Here is a 25,169-nt window from a genome sequence, read left to right on the forward strand (position 1 = left end):
TTATTATTGATGCCTTTTTTTTAAAAGTTTGTGGGACAAATCTACTGCCAGCGGTAAAAATGGAAGACAGGTCCTGTGACATGGTGTAATGCAAAGAGAAGAGTCAGAAATTTTTTTATTTTTTAATTTTTTTATTTTTTGATGGGAGATGGGTAAGTTGAATACAGAGAGTGTTTTTTAGTTATAAACATTGTAAGATTACTTACGTGTGATAATTTCTGAAGCTAACATTGGATCTGGGTTCTCCCAATGGCAGGACCCACAGTGCCTGTTACAAATGCTTTAAGCTGAAGTACGAGGAGGGAGGACTCCTGCTGTGTGTGGCCGTTGTCTTCTTGCTATATGATTCAGGATTTTGAACTATCCTTATAGCTGGTGCTGAAAGAAAACAAAAAGTTCCTTTTATTCATAGATAAAATAGACTAGACTGCTCCTGGATAGTCTGCAGCTTTCAGGCTACTCAGAATGGGAGTGCTGAGGACAGATTCCCTATAGGAGCAGGGTGGATGAAAATTTTGAATGTCTTCAAATTGGGATTTAAAGGGTTATATTTGCTATTAGAATCAGAATCACAGAATGGCCTGGGTTGGAAGGAACCTCAAGGATTATCAAGTTCCAACTCCCCGCCACAGGCAGGGCCATCACCCTCCCCATTTAATACTAGACCAGGCTGCCCAGGGCTCTATTCAACCTGGCCTTGAACACCTCCAGGGACTGGGTATCCACAACCTCTCTGGGCAGCCTGTCCCAGCATCTCACCAGTCTTGTAGTAAAGAACATCCCTCTAACAACCAACCTATAAATTGAATATAGGGATGAAAATTGACATTTTCCTACCTAGGAAAATTTTCCTTTCCTGGGTTTTCAAACAGTGACCAGTATGGCTTACTGTAATTTTGTACTGAAAGATTAATTCCAGTTAATTATTATTTGCCTGTGCATTCTCAAATTCATCTCTACCGTCACAAATTGCACCTCTTGAGCACATACTTGAGTATGCCTTTACATTTTATTTGTTTGTGACCTTCTTAATGTTTGTTTAAAATATTCAGAGAAAAACTCAACTACAATGAAATGGCATTTTTACAGTGCATCACCACTCCCTCTGAATTTTAATATGTTTTGCCTAATTGAAACTCACAAATGAAAAAGGGACTGTATTTAAATTTTCTTACTCTTTTGAATCACACATAAGAAGCAATTGCATGAAAACAGCTGGAAAAAGAGACACCAAGGAAAGTGATGCAGATGTACACAGTAACAAATGAAGTTTAAAGAACCTTTGCCACACTTGATGGTCACTCCAATTTAGATGCTTCTCCACTCCTGATTCAGACCACCTGGACCTATAAAACTGATTACAAATCTTGCTTTGCCTGGAGAAGCATTGGGTCCCTACATTCACAGCAGTCAATTTAATTCTGGCTGACTGCGTGAACTTGGTGTGTTTCAGAAAAAATGTAAGAAATTATGTAGTGTTCTGCTGTAGGATAATTTTTTTGGATATTTTAAAATTGAAAATAAACTATAAAAATCATTTAAAATAAATAAACAATTTTGGGGTGCACCTGAGATAAAATTTTTGTGGCGATTTTGAAAATCCAAGCACTGCAAAAGTATTCAACTATAATCTAAGTTCATTAGAAAGATTTTCTTTTGTAACAGCTTTTCTGCTTAGGATGCATTGATACTACTATACCAAGAATTAAAGCCTATTTCAGATACTTAATTACTGGTGCAAAGACTGTATTTCTGGAAAAAAAAAAGAAAAAAAAGGGGAAAAAAAAGGGGAAAAAAAAGAAAAAAAAAAAAAAGAAAAAAACCTACAGAACTACCCACAGACAAAAGAAGCCAAATGAACAAACCTCCCCAAACCTCTACATCAATGTGAAATTCAAAAGTGATAGAAACCTATGGCAGCTTATGAGACATGCCTGATATAAACTTGGAGATGTAACTGCAACTGTTAGACATTTGCTTGCGATCAATGCCTATCAGCTACATGCATCAGAGAGAGACAGATATTGGTGAGTCTCTTTTGTGTCTCCATAGCTTTAACCTGAGAAAACTGTCAGGGCTGGTAGGCTCAGCCTGTGTGCAGTTTGTTGGTTCTTGTGCTGGATCTCAGCCAGCCATTAGTGCTGGACCTGCTCCTGTGTGTGCCTGGCACTGCCTCCCAGGAGACAGCACAGCCCTCAGGCAGTGTTTCAGAGAGGTGGAGTGCTTGAGTAAACTCAGGCCATCTGTTGGTTGCCTTAGTTAGTTCTCCCTATTTGCCCATAAAGTATCTGCTTTTTTTTTTTTTTTTCTTCTTTTGCCAATTAGTATATTTTTCTTTATACAGTTCTAGTAGGACATAAAAGACAGGGGGAAATGTGTTTTTCTGTTTTTCCTTCTTTACTTCTTGTGGTTAGATGCATTTCATTACAGCAGCCTTGTTTAACAAATTAAATTACCCTCTTTATATGTGTTCTGCTTTGTAAACATTTAATGGGTCCTCAGAAATATCCTTTCTTCACGACACAAAAGAAACACAATTACAATTTCTTTCCCACTTTTTTTTCCCCTTCATTTTTTTCTCCATTTCCTCCTTCTTTTTTCCTATTTCTCTTATTTTTTTCTTCTTCTTCCTCTCCTTTCCTCATGAAAACTAATACTATAACATGAATAAATAGATAAGGGACTAAATTGATTACATTATCATAATTTAAATTATTTACTTCAAACAATATGTTTGTTGTTCAGCATTCAAGGAATAATTAAATTCAGTAGTAATTATTTGGTTTCAGATTCAATCATCTTTAAGGGATCTGTTTTACTTTTCTCTTAGTCCTCTATAGAAATATCAGTCCTTGAGCATTTACAAGTTGAATATTCAGTCACCAGAATCAGTCAGTTTTGATGATTTTTAGTAGCACCTTATGCCTTTTAAACAAAAAGTTGAAGTTTTTCTTTCGCAAAGCGTGCTGGAATTTTCCTTTTATCATTCTGAAGATCTTGATTAAAAACAGAGGACTTACTTAATGATGGCTGTTGTGTCAAATCAGTTTTCTTATTTTGAATGTTGTTTGCCATGTTTATTTATTTCTGTTTTTTACCCTTGCAGATATATTTGAAAAACAAAGATTTGTATACTGTGGAAGCCAACAATCCTCGTCAGCTAGTGGAAATTGCAGCCAGAGACATTGAAAAACTGCTGAGCAACAGATCTAAGGCTTTGGTGGTGAGTACTAATTGGTTACATTTTCTATTTACCATTAAAATACATATATATATATATGTGTGTGTGTGTGTATGTGTGTGTAATAATCTATGTATAATACATATACATATATATGTGTGTATGTATATATGTGTGTATTTTTGAATCATGCTTTTGTTGTTTATTTTCCTGCCTGTATGGTTATGGGCAGTGTCAGCCTGATATATACAGAACATGACATGTAAAAAGAGCTCATGACTTCGTGGTAAAAAAATGAACTCATCAGTTAGTTGGCATAGTGCAGATGCTTATAATATTGACTGACAGATGAGGAACCATGTCCAAGTAACAAATCAAGCCATAAAGAGACTGGAAAATATTCCTCTAAGTGATGCATGTGAATGTTTATGATCACTGTAATTTACAGTCAGTCATGATCTTGAGGAAACAACCTTTTTCTTAAGACATTTAAATACAGCTGTGTTATTGAAGTTATAATGTTAATTTTGGTATTATTGCTAAATAAATCTGTTCATATTTGGTCTCTTCACCTTTTTAGTTCACCGCTCTTTCTTGGTAGTAGCAACTAATTCTCCTTCAACAAATGTAGCCGTGTGTGAATAGGATTTATATTCAGACTTATTCTTCTGACTTGATAATTTTATCTGTATTTCAATCATGTACTAGCAAAGTTAATCCTGAACTGCCAGTGTGAAGACTGTGCTGTTTAGTAATCTCTTGATTCTTTATTATTTGAATACACTGCAGCTACTTCTTGAAAGGGCTTTTGTCAGTAGTCTCTTTCTGTTCTATTGTGGAAGGCACCAATCTTGGGTATGCTTTTGTTTTAACTCATACTCACAAAAATATGAATCCTAAAAAAGTTTAGTTTCATTTTCAGAAGATAGTGAACAAACATTCATGGGGGATCTGGATGAATTCATAAACATGCTTTTTATAGAGCAGAGCTATCAGGAACAGGCTTGGATGGAATAACAGGTTGGGATTCCCTGAGGAACTGCATATCTACTTTGACTTGCAGATGAGTTCAGATGTGTCATTTAAAGTGAAAGTGAGAAGAAAGAAGGATTAATTTGCCTAACTTTATACATCTGTACTGTAGATGTAGATTTTAGAACTCCGCCGGTTGTCCAAATCTCCCCTTTCATTCAGCAGAATAAAGTAGGCACTTCTCAGTCAGGATTGACCTGACACATTCTCAGTATGCCTTTAAAATGGGATGAACTACAGCCAGAAATATGGACTTCTCTCTTTCTTTATCAGAGGTGTCTGGATATATATGCCTATGCTGCAGGTGTAAAGCCAGGAGAAATGAGTTCCATCCTAGCAGCCCTTTTATCAGTACAGTTTGACTCAACTGGAGAATCAGTCTGCAAGTGAAACTGCTGCTGCATACTATGCTGGGGGCTAAACTTCTTGTGGAAATGAGAGAAATGAGAGGTCATTCGCTTAATCAGTTCTTTGTGCTTAGGTACCACAGAAGGTATGCGTTTTCTGCTTAACAGAAGTTTATTCTTCCATTTCCCATAGCTTCCCTAACACGTAATGTAAACCAGCGTTATCTGGTAAAACTTCTCTGCTTCAGTCAAATAGATGTAAAATGCCAATAATATTTTTCTTTGCTTTCCTTTCCTAACTCAGTAGGCATGTGTTTATGTAGTCTATGTATTCTATGGACTTTGTATTATTACTGCAAAATACACCTTTTTTTTTTTTTTCTTTTTTTTTTTTCTGTTATTTTCCATGAATTCATATAAGTCTGTTTTGTTGAAGTTATCACAGCCAACTCTTACTGTTTTCCTCAGGTTCAGGATTCTTGTAGGGATTTTTGTGTATGTGTGACGTTGTGATCATAAAGCCCTGAGAAAATCAGATAAGTATATCATGTTTACTTTAGAAAAGATTCTAGAACAGTTCTTCTCTGAATCTAGGTGAAGGGCATCCAACTTCATGTTAGGCAACTGCTCGATCACTCTTTGAAGAGGGCAATATGATTCAGTTCCTTGAAGTAAAAGAAGATTAAATTAGGGAAAGAACCTCCTTCAGACCACTTTTATATCTTTTTTCTTTTTCAAAAAAAGTTTTTTAGGACTTCTCAGATAATTTTAAACAATTAAGCCAATACAACCCAAAGGCAAATGAAAGTCCTTCAGATGCACTAGCGGCTAAAGACTTACGAGTTTAAAACCAATTTTATTAGTTTGGAGGATGTGACTCACAATGTCTTTAATGCTTGAGGCTGGCATTACTGCCAGTGCTGCAACAAATGTACAGCACTTACTATTTTTAACTACATGCCATCATTTCAGGATGTACACAGTGGTTCTGTGCATAACAGCAAGAATTTGGCTTGGCATCTGTATCAGTGCACGGTGAAATTCACCCTCAAATGATGGCAGTATCTTAGCTCTCTCGTACTTCCCAGAACTGCATTTGCTTTGCCGTTCTTTAAATTCTAATCAGTGCTGTGGAGATAACCTCTACAATTTTGGATTTTTTTTTTTGACTGCGAACCACCAGAATTTGCAAACATTAATTACATGATTGCAACATACATTTGAAATACTTTTTGCAGCAAACTGCTTGAAATGGCCTGCTGAAACTTTACTTTTGTTCAAGAAGGACTGAGTTGACTTGCAAATGTTATCAGATTTCCAGTATTTGCTTTGGCACAAGGTTCTGTGAATTTTGTTTACTTTTATGTTCTAATTCTGTCTATATATATATCTACGTGGTAATCTCATGCGCTTTCATAGACTTCCCTCTCTCCATTTTATTTTTGTTGCTGCTGTTTGTTTGTAATTTAAATATTTATGTGCATTCAAAAATAAAATTGACAAAGTCTTTTGCTTCAGATCAGCTTTCCGGCTATGTTCAATCAATCATTGATTTAGAAATGAGCTTTATATCTCAGAATTAATAAGGCTGTGTCAGTGTTGATCAATCCTTTCAATACTAATTTCACTGTTTAATTTAACTTCTGATTTCTGATTCAGATATTCTTCTCAACCATTATCAAGGTTAGTTGTTCTGAGGAATTCTGTTATTGTTTCTTTAAAAAATGCATTTCTTATGCATATGCATGTACCTAGGGACTTAGTCCAATTTAAAATTTAAAAAAAGAAAAAGCCTAAAAAACATTACTTAAGGGGAGAAATACCCTTTTATTAATCTCAGCCCTAGGCAGATTTCTTTGCTGACTCGTATTCTACATTATTTTTAATTCTAGAGCATTTTATGCTGGTTTCCCTTGTGCTATCACCTTAAGAGCTCCTTACGGCTCAGTTATTTGTACTGGCTTTTCTATTTGCAGTTATCCCGGATTTATATCAGAGCTTTCAGTGACTCCTGATTTCTAAACCTTCCTATTTTTAGGAAGGTTTTTATACACGTGAAGCTTGTTTGCTATTTCCTGAATCTGAGCCAATAGTGTCTATTAAAAGAATTTCTTCACCTTCCGTATGTGTTTTTCTTCTTTTTTTCAAGGTCTACCTTTATGCATGTATTTTGTAAACTTTGTCTGAAGCTGAATCATTTATCTGAAATTTGAGTTATCTTAAATCTCCAGGGTCACATTTTCTGTGAAATCAGGAGTGGAGTTGAATGGAACTGTTACTAATGACTGCGCAGAGGGTTTTACCGTTGGGGCTAACATGACTCAAAGTGTTAATTAAGACCTGAATCCCAAAAAGAGCTTGATGGAAGAGGATCATACATCCTCCAGTAATGCGATGAGAAAGGTGCCAGTGAAGGTTATCAGCGGTGTCATTGTTCAGACACAAGTATATCCCAGGGGTGCCACGATCTTCCCTAGGCGTGCTACACAAACAATGCTCGTGCAAAGTTATAATAAGCAAGTAAATGACTTTTCTAATAATACGTTGGCTTCCCTTAAGTTGCAAGAGCACCTTTAAATAAAAAATAACATTTGCATACTAAATTATTCCTGTTTTCATGTACCATTGTGCTCAATAACTCTCTGTGAAAGGCAGAATTACTGTGCCTTACACAGAAAGGCTTGATTAAGTTAGAAAAGCTTTGTGATGTCGTATCTGTTTCCATATGAGAAAATAAGAAAAATTTGGACAATGGTGACATGTTAATTCTGTAAAGAATGAAATTATATTGTTCTTCCATGTTAATTTATGCTTGGGAGCAGCTTCAAAGGTGATTGAAATAGGTATGTAGTGGACAAAGAGAATAGAGGAAACCCTGATGTTAACTCAGAGGTATTTGCTAGGTGGTGGTTACTAGAAACTGTGAACCACAGAAGAAAAACTTAGGATGAAAATGCAAGAAGGGGGATGCATAGTAAGTATTTTGTGAGTATTGTTAGAAATACTGAAAAGAGTGCATGACTTGTTAATTTATAAAATTTGGTTTAAGGAGTAAGAAATATTTTCCCACAGACATTTAAAACCTACTTAACACACAATTACAGGATTGACTCATTATGCATCTCTTTATTTCTGATGCAGAAAAAAATTGTAAAGATCCTGACTTTTATGTCATGATTTACAAATTGTTTTTTTTTTTTTTTTTTTTTTTTTTTAATTTGAATATAAATTACTTTATAAAAGAGTATATTTGAAATAAGTGTTTTCCAAAAGGCTGTTTTGGGATTTTGTTTCTCACTTATCCTTTTCACTGTGGCAAATGAAACTTAAAAAACTTAGCTTAAAGTGATGTTTGACCCAATGCTGTGGGCTACACCTAAGGTGCAGTGTGTTTTTGCAACCCTTAGCCTTCTTTTGCCCAACTGAATAGCCTATTACTAGTTAGGTACTGAGGAGCATCTCTGATCTTCTATTAAAGGAAAATTTTTGTTGTTATTTTTTCATCTGAAGAGAGTTTAGATATTATAAGTAACAGTCAAAATTAAGAGAGAAAATAATAATAAAAGAATAGCTACAAACAGCATTTGCAAGCTTGATCTGCATAAAATTTTAGAAACAACATTAAAATGTCCTATTTCCTGTTTCAAAGAATCATAGAATCACTGAGGTTGGAAAAAACTTCCAACCATCCACCTGTCACCAATATTTCCCACTAAACCGTGTCCCTGAGTAAAATATCTAAACAATTCTTGAACACCTACAGGGATGGTGACTCCGCCACCTCCCTGGGCATCCCCTTCCAGTGCCTGACCACTCTTCAGAAGTATTTACTAATGTCCAGCCTGAATCTCTCCTGGCACAACTTGAGGCCATTCCTTCTAGCCCTGTCATTAGTTACATGGGAGAAGAGGCTGACCCCCACCTTGCCACAGCTTCCCTTCAGGTAGTTACACAGAGTGATAAGGCCTCCCCTGAGCCTCCTATTCTCCAGATTAAATAAATCCAGTTTCCTCAGCCGCTTCCCATAAGACTTGTGCTCCAGACCCCCCATCAGCTTCATTGTCCTTCCCTGAACACAATCTAGGGCGTTAATGTCCTTCTCGTAGAGAGGGTCTTATAACTGAACACAGTACTCAAGGTACAGCCTCACCAGTGGTGAATATAGAGGGATGATCACTTCTCTGCTCTTGCTGGCAACATTATTTCCTGATACAAGGCAGGAAGCACTTTATTCTCCAAATTTCTTTAGACATAGCAATCAGATATCTTCATTCTAGCCTTTATGCCTTAGTTTCTTCTGAAAACTAAGCAAAGTGAGTTTCCATGGAAACTGAGGCACAGATTGTGAGCTAGGAGACAGGTTCCCTGTGTGTGACATTGGGACATGTCCAAGGTGCAGCACTATGGCAGGAAATGAGGAGTTTACTTTAGATATCATTTGAACATAGCTGTTAAAGTGTATCTAGATCCTTCATATTTTCCTGCCCATCTGAAATAAGGCTTGAGTATCTCCCAATACAAATGCTTAAATAAGCATTTGTAACGTGTTTTGAGACAATTGTGCAGAGTAGCTGTCACTTTAAAAAGGATTGGGATTTTTTCCGTTCTTTTTTTGTGTTTTTTTTTTATTAGATATTTCTTCAGTAGGATTACAGAGTCAGGACTCTAGCTCTATTTATAAGTTTACTTTTTATATCTCCAACAATTCTGTGTACGCCAAGTAATTCACCAAGATGGGAAATGTCTAAACTTTATTTCTGAATACTTCATGCGAGTATTCAGAAACGACACTGTCATCTCCTTTTTGCAGTATTATGTCTAGATTTCAGTTCATGACTAGAGCTGCTCCAAATAATAGAAATTGCAGCTGCAGACATGACAGAAGCTTTGCATGTGAGTTTTAAAACTGGTACTGCGGTTCTTTTAAAACTGGCTTTGCCTGGAAAATTTTCACACCAGGGAAAAAGGCTTTTCTGGACTTTTACTGAGTCAGTTAGCCTGTATCAACCTTACTTAAATCTCCAGATGTTAATGTAATCTATTTTGAAAGTCAGTTGTACTTGCTGAAGCAGAAAAAATTATGGTTTGGAATGACAGCTAGTGATATGTGACACTTATGAAGTCAAACATTTGTCAGCTTGTCCACTTGTCAGATATATGAATTTGTTTTTACTTATCTTGCCTTGAGTCTTGTTTTATTAACTGAAATCCACGTTCTATAGATACAACATTATGCCTCAGAGGATAGATTCACATAACTCACATAGCTTGCAAGGCATCATAAAAGTCTGGAAAAATAAATCAAAAGGCTTGCGATGGAAGTTCTTACAGATATTGCCTGTTTCAGTGCTTTTACTTTCCATGGTTTAGTTGCTCTGGCTGCTGCATATCTAGTATTCCTGTTGACAGATATAGAGGGGTCATCCCTCCCACTTCCCATAGATATGCATGAGTCATTGTTTTAATTTTTGTAGACCAGAACAGTATAGAATGCTGAAGTGGTATCTAGTACGCTAGCTTAGAGAGACACCTGCTGAATCTCTGTCCTGCTAGCACTGTATTGCAGCTAGAGTTTTAAGAGTGACTGAAATAACGAAAGATAAAAAGAGCTTGCAACTAATCGTATTATTGTGTGTTCACCTTCACATTTTAACTTCTTTCTCCCTACACAGTAGATGGTTACTGATACCGTAGTTTCTTTGTTGCTTTCCCATTAGGTACGTGGGGAAAACAGGAGTGATGATTGCTGCAGCATTTCTTTTCTATTCAGTCTGCTTCATTTATTCATTTAGCTAATTCCCTTATAAAATAAAATAAATGTCCATGGCTAATTTGCCAGAGGTTATGTTGTTGCTGTTATTCAAACTCTGTTGGGAATTCTTGTGTGTGTGTTTGTGTGTTACATTGAGTTTCTTTATCTAGATTTATGGATACTCAAATTTCATTTGAGAAAGATATTCTGCAGGTGCTTAGCTCCACTACACTGTGCTTTAGCCTGAGCTGAGGGGAGGAGTTGGCTTAGCAGCAGTGAAAAGGTAAAACTGCTTCAGAGTTCTTCAGATTTCCTTTTGCTTCGCTACTTTTTCAGCTTCAGAAACTCAGTTTTAAAGCGAAAGAATGCAATCCAAACATTTGTTCTTTCTCTTCCTGGATTTATCCCAGCTTTTGCCTCCAGGGTATTGCTACCCTGCTTAGCTGAAGCTTACCCTCAGGCAGCTTCTGCTTTGCACTGGGCTTTTGTGGCAAGGTTTTGGCTGTTGGGGTGGCCTCAGTGAGCAGAGTTCAGTACTGCCCCATGTCAGATCAGAGCCAGCTCCAAAAGGGACTTGCTGCTGCCAGAGCTGAGCCCTGAGCAATGCTGAATGTGTCAATGGGAGAGCAGGTTTAAGGAAGGCAAAACTGCTGTGCACGCAGCAGCTGGGAGACAGAAGTGAGAAACAAGAGAGAAGCAGCCCTTCGGCCCCCAAGGAGAGTGCAGTAGGTGTTCCAGGCACAGAGTAGAAGCTCCCTGCAGCCCAAGACAGGCATGTGGTAGAGCGGGCTGCCCCCTGCAGCCCATGGGTACAGTGTGGAGCTGATCTCCATGTGCAGTCATGGAGGAGTCCACAGTGCAGCAGTGGCTGTGGCTTGAAGGATGTACAGCCCATGGATACCCCTGCAGGAGCGGCCCTGGGTTGAAGCTGCAGTCTATGAAGAGGACCCTGTGGTGGGTCAGGAGGGCCGGGGGAGTTGCTGCCTGAGGGGACAGTGCTGGAGCAGTGCCTGAATGGTGGGCTTCTGCTATATGGTATGTGAGAGCTGTGGCCTGTGGGGAAACCCACATGGGGTGAGTTCAGGAAGGACAGCATTCTGTGGGAAGGACTCCACACTGGAACAGGGGCAGAGAGTGACCTTGAGGGAACAGCAGAGATCAAGTATTACGGACTGACCACAGCCCCCATGTTGCTGTGCTGCTCAGGTGGAAGATGTGGAAGAGAGTGGATGGGTAGAAGGGTTTTATTTTAGTTTGCTTTTAGTTCCTTGCTGCTCTTGCCTGTTAATGATAGGAAGTAAATTACATTAATATCCATATATTGAGTATGTTTTGCCTATGACATTAATGGTTATTATAATGGTTATTATGACATTAATACATCTGTATCTTAACCCCCAAGCCCCTTTTCCATTGTGCTTTCTCTCTACCTTCCTTCAAGGAGGGGAAGTGAGAGCAATTGTGATGGAGTTTTGCTACCCACCAGGCTGAAAACATTACATTGTTAAGATATTTCTGTTTTCATTTTGTTTGCTTCTGCCTGATAGACAGAGACAACTGTACTTGTTTATTTCTTGATCTGAGGAGTTCTATTTAGATAATCTCCCCAAAATCTCCCCAAAATAAAGAAGTTGAACTTCACTCCATTCACCTCAGCCCAGCGATCCAGCCTAAATCCCCCTGAAGGGCCGCCCTACCCTCAGGCAGATCAACACCACCTCCCAGCTTAGTGTCATCTGCAAACTTACTGAGGGTACACTCAATCCCCTCATCTAGGTCATCAATAAAGACATTAAACAAGATGGGCCCCAGTACCGACCCCTGGGGGACACCACTTGAAACAGGTTGCCAGATGGACTTAGCTCCATTAACAACTACCCGTTGGTCACGGCCCTGTAGCCAGTTCCTTACCCAAAGGATTGTATACCTGTCCAGGCCATGGGCAGCCAGTTTCCCCAGAAGAAGCCTGTGGGAGACTATGTCAAAGGTTTTGCTGAAGTCTAGGTAGACTACATCAACAGCCTTTCCCCCATCTACCAGTCCGGTCACCCAGTCAATAGAAGAAGATGAGGTTGGTCAAGCATGACCTGCCTTTCATGAACCCGTGCTGGATGGGCCTGATCCCCTGGACACCATGCACGTGCTGTGTGATCTCACCCAAGATGATTTGCTCCATGACTTTCCCCAGTACTGAGGTCAGGCTAACAGGCCTATAGTTCCCCGGATCCTCCTTACGGCCCTTCTTGAAGATGGGAGTCACATCAGCAAGCCTCCAATCCTCTGGGACCTCACCAGTTAACCAGGTGTGCTGATAGATGGCCAAGAGTGGCTCGGCAATCACACCCGCCAGCTCCCTCAGCACCCGAGGGTGTAGCCCATCCAGTCCCATGGATAAATATTCCAAATGATGAGGAATGTATTTTAGAGATTTTTAATTCCCATCTTAAAAAACAAACAAACAAAAAAAACCCTACAGAACTTAAATATGACAAGTTCTCTTTGAGTTGTGGCACTTTCTATAAGGATTTTAGAGTTTTAATATATTCTCAAAACATTTGAGAGTAATTCAGTTTCATTTGCATTTCAGAGGACAGATTAAAAACACAAATGAAGGTGAATGGAACTCTGCCTGATGGTTATGTGCAAAATCATCAAGGACTTTTGGGTCTTCAGGCTAAAAATTTCAATGTCCTGATCTCATAGCAACTTTTGCCCTGAAAATCAGTACGTAATGTTGGAAATAAAAGACCTTTCAGGGCAAGACAGATTTTATCAAGAACAGTAGGAGTTCCTGACGTGCCCTTTGTTTTCTGTGTTTTCATGTTTTTCTCATCACTTGTTTTTCCTTAGTAGTATGTATGTGGACAGGAAAAACTACAGGTATTGAAATGAGTTGGTGATACTTGGTACAGATGAAGTGTATGAAAGAACTGATTGAATTTATTCATTACATTGAGTCATACCGGTCTCCTGCTATTTAAACCTGGAAGTTACATTTATCAATAGTTAGAAGGCCCACAGAAAAGTTGTTCCCCTAGCAAAGCAGTAAGATTTCAGTTTTCTATTTGGAGTGATAATAAAGCCAGGGGTTAGCTTATGGGATAACAGCACACGGAGTGCCATGGGTCAAGGTAGCCTACATAGTCAGTCTTCTGTCCTGACACTGATGTGGGAAGTTGCTGGGTAGGCAGAGCATGCAAGCCTTGTTTTGTCTATGTGTGTAATCTACTACTTACAGTATTTGAATTAGAAATTTTAAAGAACACATTTCTGCTTGTTCCCTTCAGTATCTGTTGGTAAGCTTATTCAGAAACTTGCCTGTACTACCTGCTTTTGCTACGTTCTGCAGTAAGTCATTCCAAGAGCTTACTATTTATTGGGTAAAAAAGTGTTTTCTCCTATCTGCTCTAAATTGATCTCTGACTGGTTTCAGCAAGTGCTGCCTAGTCCACTATTGCCAGATTTGTTATATGACGCTTTTGGCGTTTAGTAGATAACCTCAGCCAAATCTGCTGTCAGCCTTTGTGTCTTCCAAAAGGAGTCCTGACTCTTCAAGTATCTCTTCGAAAAGCTGTTTTACAGATAATGAATAACTGTTCTAGAGCAGATACTTCCATCCCATTAATCATTTTATGTACGTATTTGGAACAGAAGAACCTTAGATACCATGCGCAAGGGTCTTCTAGTAATCCTCTAGAGTATGACTGATAACAGGTTATTCATCTTCCAGCACATTTTCCCTCATTTCTCTTCTAACTTTAAACATAGTCCTTTCACACACAGGCCTAAGATCAGAAGATAGCGGCAAAAGTCTCAGATGTGTGTAACAACAAGTTCTCAAGCACACAATTGTCAAGAAGAAAAAATCAACGAAAGATCACTACCACTCTGACATTTGTTTCTTAATTTAAAAGAGCAAAACCATAAACTTTACTATTTGAAAGAAGAGCATAGTTACAGTTATTTCATTTCCCTAATGAATACATTGCAGGAATGAAACTGTCATTTTCAGATTTTTTTTTTCCTTTTTCTTGGTTGAATTTTAGTAAGATGTAGCTGAACACAATACATTGTCACTGTGGAACCTGAGTAGAATTAAATTTAAAAATACCTGATTTGACTAATGAAATCTGTACACAAATCTGACTAGCTCTCAACTTCAGTAGCACTCTTTCTGCAGTGAGAACCCATTAAATTGTGAAAAGGACATCAGATTCTGATTTTTAAGCCTATCATAGAGCTCTGTTCCCTTGTTTTCGAATGTTGCAAAGAACAAAACCCCACACATTGGTATAATTGCATTACCTAATGTACAACAACGAGTAGTCAAATTGTCTTTCCTTTCAAACAATCAAATTTTTTCTCCCTCTAAGTTCAGCATTTTGTTTTCTGAGTGCTAGGTGATCCATCTATAATGTGATTATAATGCTTTTTAAACACTTAAAGTATACCGAAATGCAATGTATGGCTGAATAAAAGTTTGAATTCAGTAGTGTAATGGATTGCTTCCAGATACATTTGAGTTTTCCTCAAGCATTTTGGTAGCATTTTCTGTGCTGGTATTTCAGGAGTGTGGCTAATTGGAAGCTGTGAGAAAGAATGCAGGTAAATCTGGGGCTTTTCCAGACAAGCTTTAAAGAAGTCAGATCATCAGGGCTTGAATCCTCTGAAATGAGTTACTGTAGGTCTAGTTAAGAAGAAATACCATATTCCTGTCTTCTTGGCAATATAATGCAGACTCAGGTAATACATTCTCTTGGCATCTTTGTTTGATAGATTTTTCTTTACAATTCTAAGGTGTCCACTTGCTACCTTTATTTCACCTCTTGTGCTTTCTAATGGAATTCCTATGCTAGCACGTTCCTTACGGGCAGTTCCTGTCAACTTTCTATGCTACGTTGGCCTTTTATGCACAATACAGAAGGCATATTTCCCCAGAAACTCAGCACTTTCCTCACATCATAAGCCTCTGTGGAAAAGCTCGGAAAGTGGGATCAGCTGAATGGAAGCAGCATAATGTATTGTTTTGCGCTATTTTTTGAAGGCCTAAATTGCAGCTTGTAACTTTCTGTGATCCAGTTATGAATCTGCTGATAAACAAATGTAAACTTCACCTGTAAAAAACCCAAATAAAACACTAGAGGCTGAGGTGCATCACTTGTTTTTTTAAGTTAATCTTTTTGGTGAATTAAAAGTTCCCCTTTGATTGGCAAGCCTCAAGAAACAATGATTTTATGATGTGTTAATGTGATGAAATCACAGTTTCTTCAAAGTCCAGTGTCTGTCCAGAAACATTTTTCACTTCCTTTCATGTATCTGCTTAGAGAATACAAATTACTGTTTTTCAGTTAGATTCCTAAAGGCACCAGATTTACCATATATATAGATTTAACTTCTCACATGAAGGTGAAAGTGCTCCCCAGTGGTCTCTCTGCAAGTGTTCACATGTCTGTTCCTAATGTTGTGAGGAAGAGAGACTTACTGCTATTTTTTTTTTTGTAACTTTGTCTTTTTTTTTAGTATTGGAATAAGATTCTATATCTCTAATTGCTGTCCAGAAAATTAGCAATGTGGCATCAAATGTGTCTTCAATCTGAGGACTCTTAATTAATCACAAGCTGGATTGAATGGAATTACATTATTCTTCCTTTGTTATTCCTCCATTCAACCATTGCTGAGCCAGTGTACGGGGAATGGAAGATTTGTGTAACCAAAAGAGAGGATAATACAGAAGGGCTTGGATCTTAGTTTGCATAGCACGTGGATGAGAGTAAAATCTATTTTCTATTGGTCTCTGTATATATTTAAACATCATTACCATCTTCCTTACTCTTCAAGACATTTTAGTGAAGAAGGGCAGATGGTCAGAATATGGACTGGACAGGATACCTATGAGTTAACCTCTGTAGATGGATATTTGCAGGGATATTAGCTGCACTCACAGTCCTGGTAATGCTTCAGTATCAGACTTCTAATTATAATTACCTACGGACATCTTTGCTCTGAAAAGGGGATTCTCTGATGCTTTGTCAGCAAGGTTAGTGAATAAAGTTTTTCAAGTCAGTGTTCTTTTTGTCTATGTTCTACTTAAGCAAGCTCTAGGCTTTTAATTTATCTTATATTTTTGTATTCTTTCCTTTTAGAAAGTATGCCTTTGATACCTTATACACTGCATTTATAAAATTCTATTAATATTTTGCATGCACAAAAGCAATCAGTTTCTTCTCTAGTCTTCTTTTGAGCTGGTGGAAATGCTCTTAGTCAAACAAAATTACCATCAGGGGAAGATGTAGAGCACCAGTTCTCAAGAGAGAGGATTGGCATTGGATTGTGATGGCCAGAAAAATATAACTTTCATTTAATATTAATTTTAATAATTGTTTTAAAAATAGCAACATAGGTTTTTAAGTGGTCTCAAATAGAAATCCTTTAGAAGCAACTTTTACATGTTAAGTATTGAATATAATACAGTCAAATATCGAATATTGAAAAACCTGAATATAATAGACTCAAAAGTGCAGGTGGTAATATCTATCATGGACTCACAGAATGGCTTGGGTTGGAGGGTATCTTAAAGATCATCCAGTTCCAATTCATTTGCTACCCACTAGATCAAGCTGCTCAGTACCTTGGCCATCCAGTGTTGGCCATGAATACATCCAGGGATGGGGCATCCGCAGGTTCTTTGGGCAGTTTGTTCCAGTGCTTCACCATCCCCTGAGTAAAATATTTCCTCTTAATATATAAATTTTCTCTCTCCTAGTTTTAAGCCAGTGCTCCTTATCCTTGGCTGATATAAACGCATTTTGTGAATTTTCAGCACCTTATCTATGTTTAGTTAAGTGTTATCATGAGCCTACTTCAAGATTGTCATTTATTAATAACAAATGAAGTTCTGCCAGTCCTAAGATTCAGTATACCCTGAGACTGAGATTGTTTGTTTTGTTTTGTTTTATAATATAACTGTTTGGGGATTTAATGTATTTTCAATTTGGTATTTCTTATTAAAACTTCAATCAATCCCCACTTGATTGTAATTAAAACTACCCTTAGGCAATAAATTTTGTTCTGTGAAAATATGACAGGTATAATTATGGCAAACCTAATTGTTCATTTATTTTTCACGTGACAAGCTGAGTGTTAAAGTAAGTGATGAAGTAATTAGATGTTAGTTTTCCTTTTAAACAGAAGAACAAAACAAAGCAGAATTTGTACTTTCCCTTGAACCGGGTCTATATTACCCCCCATAATACCAAATAACCTTATTGATTTAATGAATTCTGAAATTAAATCCAGGCCAAAGATGTAAAGTTGTTGGTTTGTGCCATATTGAACTAGTACAGTGAAAAATATTTCTGTGATACAGTGGACGTGCTCGAGAAGGCCGTGTGAAGAAGGGTCAAAAGTGCTGGGTTCCTATCCCCTAGTAATGTGGTCAACACAACAGTGAGTGGGCCATACGAAGGAGGGACTATTATCTTTTCCCCTGCATGCCTCCATTAACATATTCATTACAACCACCTCTAACATTACTAGGGAAGAACATGATTTTTTTTTTTCTTTTTAATGCTGTAGTTAACAACCTGAAATTCATCACTGGTTATGTTTTCAGAGTATTTCCTCAAATGTTTTAGCAATGTGACCTGGTACACATCTCAGCAGGTTTCAGCTTCATTACAAAAGGAATTTTTTTGCCCCCTGCAATGAGTTAGCAGGGAGCGCTTGCCAAAACCAAAGAGATCAGTGATGATGGTATGATGCTTTAGGTCTTGCCCTCTTGTATAGAAAACCCTTACATAACCCTTCGGTTTCAATTTTCTCTTGCACACTGGTTATGGCCAGGCTTCTTCTCCTTTACAGTCTGTGATGTCTCCACACTGGTTTTGTGCTACAGCAGCAGTGACTCACTAATGCTCAGTCCACTGTAAAGTACTAAACAGACAGCCTCTGCTGCTAAATTCAGTAGCTATTCCCTGAGTACCCTTTCTGAGTCAGAGCACTGTGGAGCAATAATTTTGTTTTTGCTGCATGCATGTGTTTGGGAGGATGGTGCATGAGTGGGCATCTGTAATGCTCTTGTTGCTGAGCAGGCAATGAGCAATCCCCCTTGATGTTTGTTTTGGCTTTTTTTTTTTTTTTTTTTTTTTTTAATAGGGTATTGTATTGTATTCTGAAGTTGTCAGGATGCGTTTGTGTTTAAACAGGACTTTAAAAAAGCTAATGTGAAGGAACAGAAAACGCTGGGGGAGCATGTTTACCTGTTCCAAAGGTGATAAAATCAGATTGACTTGAAATCCTACAAGTGAATATTTTCAGGTGCTTTCAAACAGTATCAGTATTTAGTAGAAGATACATGTGTAGCATGCACTCGCCATTTCCAAAACATGTTCTCTTCGTAGTCTCACTGGCATGCCAGACTCCCCACCAGGTTAGCTATATATCAGGAGACCTAATCACGGAAGAACATTCTGGGGTTGGTCCTTGCGTAAGCAATGAAAGGGAATGAAAGTCAAAGAACCAGTTCATGACATGTTGTGCACTTAAGAGTTTCATATAATGAAATACTTTGTGGGTTTTTACTGCTTGAAAAATATGGCAGCACATCTAAATGTGATCTCCTTATGTGTACTAAAACTTCAAAAATGGCATGTGCAAATACGTGTATGTAGTGGAAACACAGAGTAGTAACTTCAAACTTAGGGCTATAATCTGAAAAAGATTTTATTAGACATATATATTTGTTTTTCTCCACAAAGTAGAAATCTAAGTGGTTTTTTTAAATCAATTATTGTTTTTATACCTTCTGATTTTTCTTGATACTTTCTAATTTTTTATATACATCTTATTTTTTGTTATTTTCTAAATCCAGGCTACAGACACTAGCTGGCTACAGCTGAGGGAGTGGAGAATAGAATCATAGAATGACTTGGATTGGAAGGGACCTCAAAGATGATATGGCTCCAATGACCCCACCATGGGCAGGGTTTTTAACCAATAGATCAGGCTTCACAGGGCACTGTCCAGTGTGGCCTTGAACATTTCCAGGAATGGAACAACTGCAACTTCTCTAGGCTGTTAAGTACTGTTATAAGATGCTTTAACTTTTGATTTCATGGTTTTAAACTTGCACTGAAGCATATTAGGCTTCTGACTGTTCTTATGTTCATGAAAAGGCTTCCTGTACACGTGGCATATTGACATATACATGTATTTGCATAGATAATCATTGCTGCATTGTAGGCGAAGTTAACGGCTGCAGGCTTATGGCTGTTATGACTTTGCGCAGAATTAAGCATGAATTTAGCATGAAGCATATAAATATTCCTGACATTCTTATCCTTAAAGTCTATAGTCTGATTTAGAATTAATAAATAAATAAATAAATAAATAAATAAATGAAAAATGTTGTAATAGGGGATACAATAATGAACATAATGGTAGCATTAAACAGAAAAATTTCTCATGTAGTGGAAAGTTATCTGTTGTCTAGTTTGTCCTAGACTTCTGCTAGATTCTCACTGAAATATTATACTGGATGGACACAATATTTCTAACCATGGATGTCTGTGTGGAATTTGAACATCTGCTGCTTAGGAGTAGTTTCTGTATATTCAGCTTTTTAGCTAAGGTTATGAAATATGAGTTAAGCTACTCATGTCCTTGCTGTAGCAGAAATCAGGCTTTCTATGATTCTGCTGAAGGAATTCAGATGGGATGGAATTAGCACTACTTAAGTTTTTCCAGATCTGTCTAGACCTGAACCGAACTAGTGGTTCAGAATTTCATTTGTAATTAATAAATAGACTTGTGTGAATATGCATTGTATAGATAGATATAAACTCCTTGGAGCTGTGGAGGTTTGCATCAGCTTAGCTTTTCTCTTAATGAAAGCCACATCAGAACACAAATATGACTTTTCTCTTTTTATTTTTCTCAGCATTTAGTTTTTCTTTGTATAGTCTTGTAGATTATTAGTTAAAATCTTGGTAGTGCTGACTTCTACAGGGAGGTCCCAATTAAAATTGCAGCTGGGTCAACCGCTGACCTTGCATTACAATTTTTAGGAGGGGCATGAAGTGGCAGAGTACTGGGAACAAGTTATGCTCTGGAAGGATGCTTGTCTACATGCTCTGATTTATTATTTATCTGTGTGTTATGTTCAGTTCAGCAGGGGAGCTTATCTTCCTGCAGTTCCATTGAGATCTCTGTGTCAGATTACTCCCGTGCAGTGACTTGGACTTCATTACTGCTTACATGCTACTAATGTGTGTTTTCAAGAGAAGGTATTTTCACAGTGGCTTCCAAACCTTGTTTCTGTACTGTCTAATACTTGATGTGTTCACTACAATATTATACTGTTAGTTGCTTCTTTGCTGACTACCTTTTCTCATCCTGGGAAGGACAGAATTGTGTTCTGTTACGCAGAATTAAATTTGTGGTAGTAGGTAGCTGTATGATTGAACTTACCATTTCAGAATAAACTTTTGTCTTCACAAATTGCATCTAAACTCCAGAGAGGTTTCCAGTATCTTTTTGATGTGTTTGGATGAGGAATGGCGAGTATGCGTGGAAGGTGATTAGTGTTGATGGAAACAGTTTTTTGTTCCCTTAAGCAGAGTATTTTAATGGGGTATTATTTATATCAACAAGTGCCAGAGCGACTTAGACATCTGTGAAAGTTTCCTATGCTATGAACTAAAATACTTGATAATGATATAGCTTACAAGTCACTTAGCGTATCAGAAAATACTACTGTCTAAATAAAGAGGCGTACAAATACAAAAACTAAAAGGCATTGCAGTTGAACTTCATTGCTGTGTAGTGAGAACCGCTGTAATTTCTACTTTTCACAAAAATAGAATAAAAGTCTAGGCTCTGATATCTTTGTAGGTAATTTTATTTTATCTATAGTTGCAGTAGCTATGATAAAAATGGAACGCTACAGCAAAAGCCAACAGGGAACAGTTATGATCAGCAAGTAAACTCCATAGGCAATGGCTTGGTGATTGCTTGAAAAATATCTGGAAATGCTTTCTTAGACCTGTTAGCAGTTCTGTCAGGAGGTGTTTCACAGCAGCCTAAAGCATACTGAAGGTCCTAGATAAACTGACAAAGACAAGAAGATTACAGTTCTTACCAATTTTTTGTAAATGTTCAAAATGAAGACTGATATGCCAATAGTGTCAGTGCTTGCACTTCTGATGGAGCACTGCTTTGTCATGGAGTCCAAGTGAATTGCATGCCATACATTTATATGTATATTGTCTCTGCAATACATTTTGGAGCTGTGTGCAAGGAATTCCCTGACACAAGTCGTTCAAGAATGAGTTCATTTTCATAGTTGTTTTTAAGGACACATTATTTTTATTACTCATTAAATGCTGAATACAAAATGGAAATAAAAACAAACAAACAAACCCAAACCACATCATGTGATTTGTTTTGTTTAAATTCAACTTTATAAAAGGAAGTTTTTTAGTCTAAGATAGGAATGCAGACTTCCTCTATATCTGCTAGGAAACTGGCACTGCCTGTGATACTCTTTAAGTCCCTTCAGTTCAATTCCCTTTTCTGTAGCAGAGAAAAACATAACAAACCTTTTAAATTCCTTCACTAATACACACATTTTTAATTATAGAATGGAATTCAAGCTCTTCATACTCTTAGGCATTTATCACCAGATGCTTCTCTATCTTCAAAATCATCTGTCTTGGAAATTTGACCTAAACTGTCTCCTAGTAAGCAGTTCTGATCCTGAAGCACGGAGATTTTATTCTCATGTAAGAAACATTGTAGTGATTTGCAAAGGCATATTAACAGAGTAAGTGAATGGAGCCATTGGGTATATTGTAAACCACTGGTACTACCTGTGGCATGTGTTATCATTTAAGAAGAAGAGCTAACTCCAGCTGAGGATTTTGATTTTCAATTCTTCTCTGACATTTATTTTTATCACTGTCTGGGCAGTGCAGTGAAACATATTGGATAAATGTTTTAGTCTGCAAAGGTAACCAGACAGCAAAACATGCACAAAAACACAAGCTAGTATTCAGCAGGGTTCCAGCTGTTTGAATTGGAAGGGATGAAAATATGCTTTTTTTTTTTTTTTTTTTGGATCTGCTTGCATGTAAGGAAATTAGCTAATAGCAAATCAAATTCTTTGAATGTCCCATGGGCCATCTAGCAACCGTAGGGATGAAGGAAGTCAGAGAAGGCTGAACTGCAATACACTAATTGACTGGCATGGCAGGCCATGGGGATTTTCTCTCCAGGCCATTTTCTGGGATTTGCAGCCGTGCTAATTTTAAGCGTCCTCAGACAAAGGTGGTATTTTAGTGGGGGGAGGAAAAAATAAAAACAAAACAACAAACAAAACACAAAAAAGAAACAACAACAACAACAAAAAAGCCAACAAAAACAGCGTGCAAAGGACAGGCTTAATGACTAATAGATGAGTTGTAAATTAGGTGACATTTTGATGTCCTTTTCCTTGTTAGCCAGGCTGTGTCTCCTATGTCACAGTGTTTTCCTGTGAGCTAGATGCACACTGCTGCACTGTGACACTTGTAGATTGGTCAGACTGTCCCAAATTAGCCTGAGGGACATCATGGCATCAATCTTGTTTGGATGGAGGAGAGAGACAGAATTAATCTCCATGCGAAAAGGAACAAAATTAGTATTGCTATTTTGTTGTTGTTGTTGTTGTTCCTGTTGCTTTTCTCCCTGCTTTTCTTTCTTATTTGCCTCTCTTCCTTGCCCCTCCTGAAACTGATAACACACTGTGGTAGTTTCACTTAATAAACACATAAATGGGTGTTCTCCAGCCTGAGCACTGCATTTCTGTTCTACAGCATTTGTATTTTTTACACTGCTCAAAATGGCTTTACAGAATGGATATGGGGAAAAATGAAGTTAATATAATTTGGATGTTTCTTTTTATTTTAAGGGACAAGGGGGCAGAAATGTCACATTCCTCTAAATGTGGGCATGTTTTTGGTTTTATTTTTTCCATGGGTCTAGTATGAGCTTATAAAGTGATGTGCTCTGGAGAACAATACTTTTCAGTCCTGTGAAAATGATATTGAAGGATTTGTGTGGTTACTGAAAGTCCTTAATACCACAGTCTGCTAATTGATTTAAGAAAAAAACCAAAATTGTTCTCACTGCAACAAATTGCTTTTCACAATATTATATAAAAGTGAAAACCTTGATTGATGCATAATTGATGGAAAAATATTGGTCCCAGGAACAAGGAAGCCTTTATAACAATACTGGAGACCTTCAGGTAATTTGTTTACCTTCTCTTCATGGGAGTCAAGGAGAACCACTGTCATTAAAATAATGGAGTGTATGCAGACTATTGCACAACTTTAAGATGCTAATTAAGGAAATTGCAGTGAAATATCATACTGTGTCCTTTTGTTCTATAGAGGAATTTAATCTGTAGTCTTTTTTATAAAAGCAACACAACAGATTTAGTTTGTTAACACTGGATATCAGCAAACAAAGAATCCCGTGGCAAAATGACAACAGCACCTGGTCCATACACAGCAGTGATTTTATATATCAATGTTCATTTAAGTGTAATTAAAATTTGTCTCATGGCTCTGCAAACTGCTGCAATTGGAGAAAAGATACAAAAATGAGTGGCCAGAAACAAAGGCTGAAAACAAAGAAGAAACTGTAAGAGCAGAGAAACGTCAGAGGTGGATTCAGGCAGAAGCAAGTATTAATTTGTGCTCAAGGAAAGCCAGATGAGACTTGAAATAGATAAGACAAAAAGATGAAATAAGAAGAAGAGAACATAGTAGAAATTCATTATTTTGTCCACGTTCATAGTTCTCTTGATCCTCATCTTCTGTTTTTTATAATTGATCAGTAAATGATTTATTTTTAACTTTTCACTACAGGTATAAAGCTTTTATGATTAGGTTTGGGATTTGGGGTTTGAAAAGAAAACGGACTCAGGGCTCTGTCCATAAATTTTAAAGATGTTGGCTTAAGTCAAAAGATGGGTGAGAATAGATTGTAAAGTAATTTCACATGTAATGTGGAAGAGAAGACTGTAGGGTAGTTTACCTGTGGATTAGCAGCTAAGGAATTTACCTGAAGACTGCAAAACAGGAAGGGTGAACAACAGTACACAACTGAAAATACGGCATCGGCAAACCAGCACTCTACAGATTACTTTTTCTACAGAAAAAAAGAAGGCACATAGCAAGCTGATTTATCTGGCTGGTGTAGCCTTAATGGCGGAGGATGAAAGGATTGGCTTTGTGTTGGCATAGCATTTTCTCTTTATTGATGTTTCGCAGTCAGGAATTGGGAAAGAAGCTCAGTTCTATCCATTGCCTATAGGATATGGATTTCATTTATTTATTTATTTGTTTGTTTGTTTGTTTTGTATTAGGTCACCATAATTTAGTTAGGCTAAATCTAACTGAATATATACAGTCCAAAACCTAATGCTGTCATGAAAAAAGACAAAACAGGTGACACGGGAGCACTTAATTGTCAGAACAGTAAATCTCATTAACTTCAGCGGTAAGAGAGCCTCTAGCACATTAATTATTTTTGACCCCTTTAACAGCAGCCATCAGACAGCCAGAGAGCTCTTTCTTCTAGTAGGCATATTTTGAAGAGGTAAAGACTCCAATTCTAATTAGCCACGTACTTGGTAGGAACCTTGATAATTTCCTCTCCATTACAGTTTATAGCAAAGCTGTGGTAACAGAGTCTACTGCTTTAAATTTTATCTTAGCTCATGTGGATTTTGTGACTTATTAAAAGCTAGTAACTCAGTAGAAGCTGAGAAAGACAGTCTAAGAAGAAGCAATAAAATATTAAGCATCATAGT

At 37.4% G+C, this 25,169-nt stretch overlaps 1 protein-coding gene across 4 annotated transcripts in view; it reads left to right on the forward strand.

Moving 5' to 3' along the window:
- CACNA2D1 (calcium voltage-gated channel auxiliary subunit alpha2delta 1) overlaps positions 1–25,169 on the forward strand; it is a 356,843-nt gene that overhangs the window by 69,108 nt on the left and 262,566 nt on the right. For all 4 annotated transcript variants that reach the window (XM_042872959.1, XM_042872960.1, XM_042872961.1 and 1 more), the window contains exon 3: positions 3,107–3,223. In XM_042872959.1, the coding sequence (XP_042728893.1) occupies positions 3,107–3,223 (117 nt within the window). The remainder of the gene's footprint in view (positions 1–3,106; positions 3,224–25,169) is intronic.

Source organism: Lagopus leucura, unplaced genomic scaffold (assembly GCF_019238085.1).
Source record: "Lagopus leucura isolate 7727_CA_CO unplaced genomic scaffold, USGS_WTPT01 Super-Scaffold_100008, whole genome shotgun sequence".
NCBI lineage: Eukaryota > Metazoa > Chordata > Aves > Galliformes > Phasianidae > Lagopus > Lagopus leucura.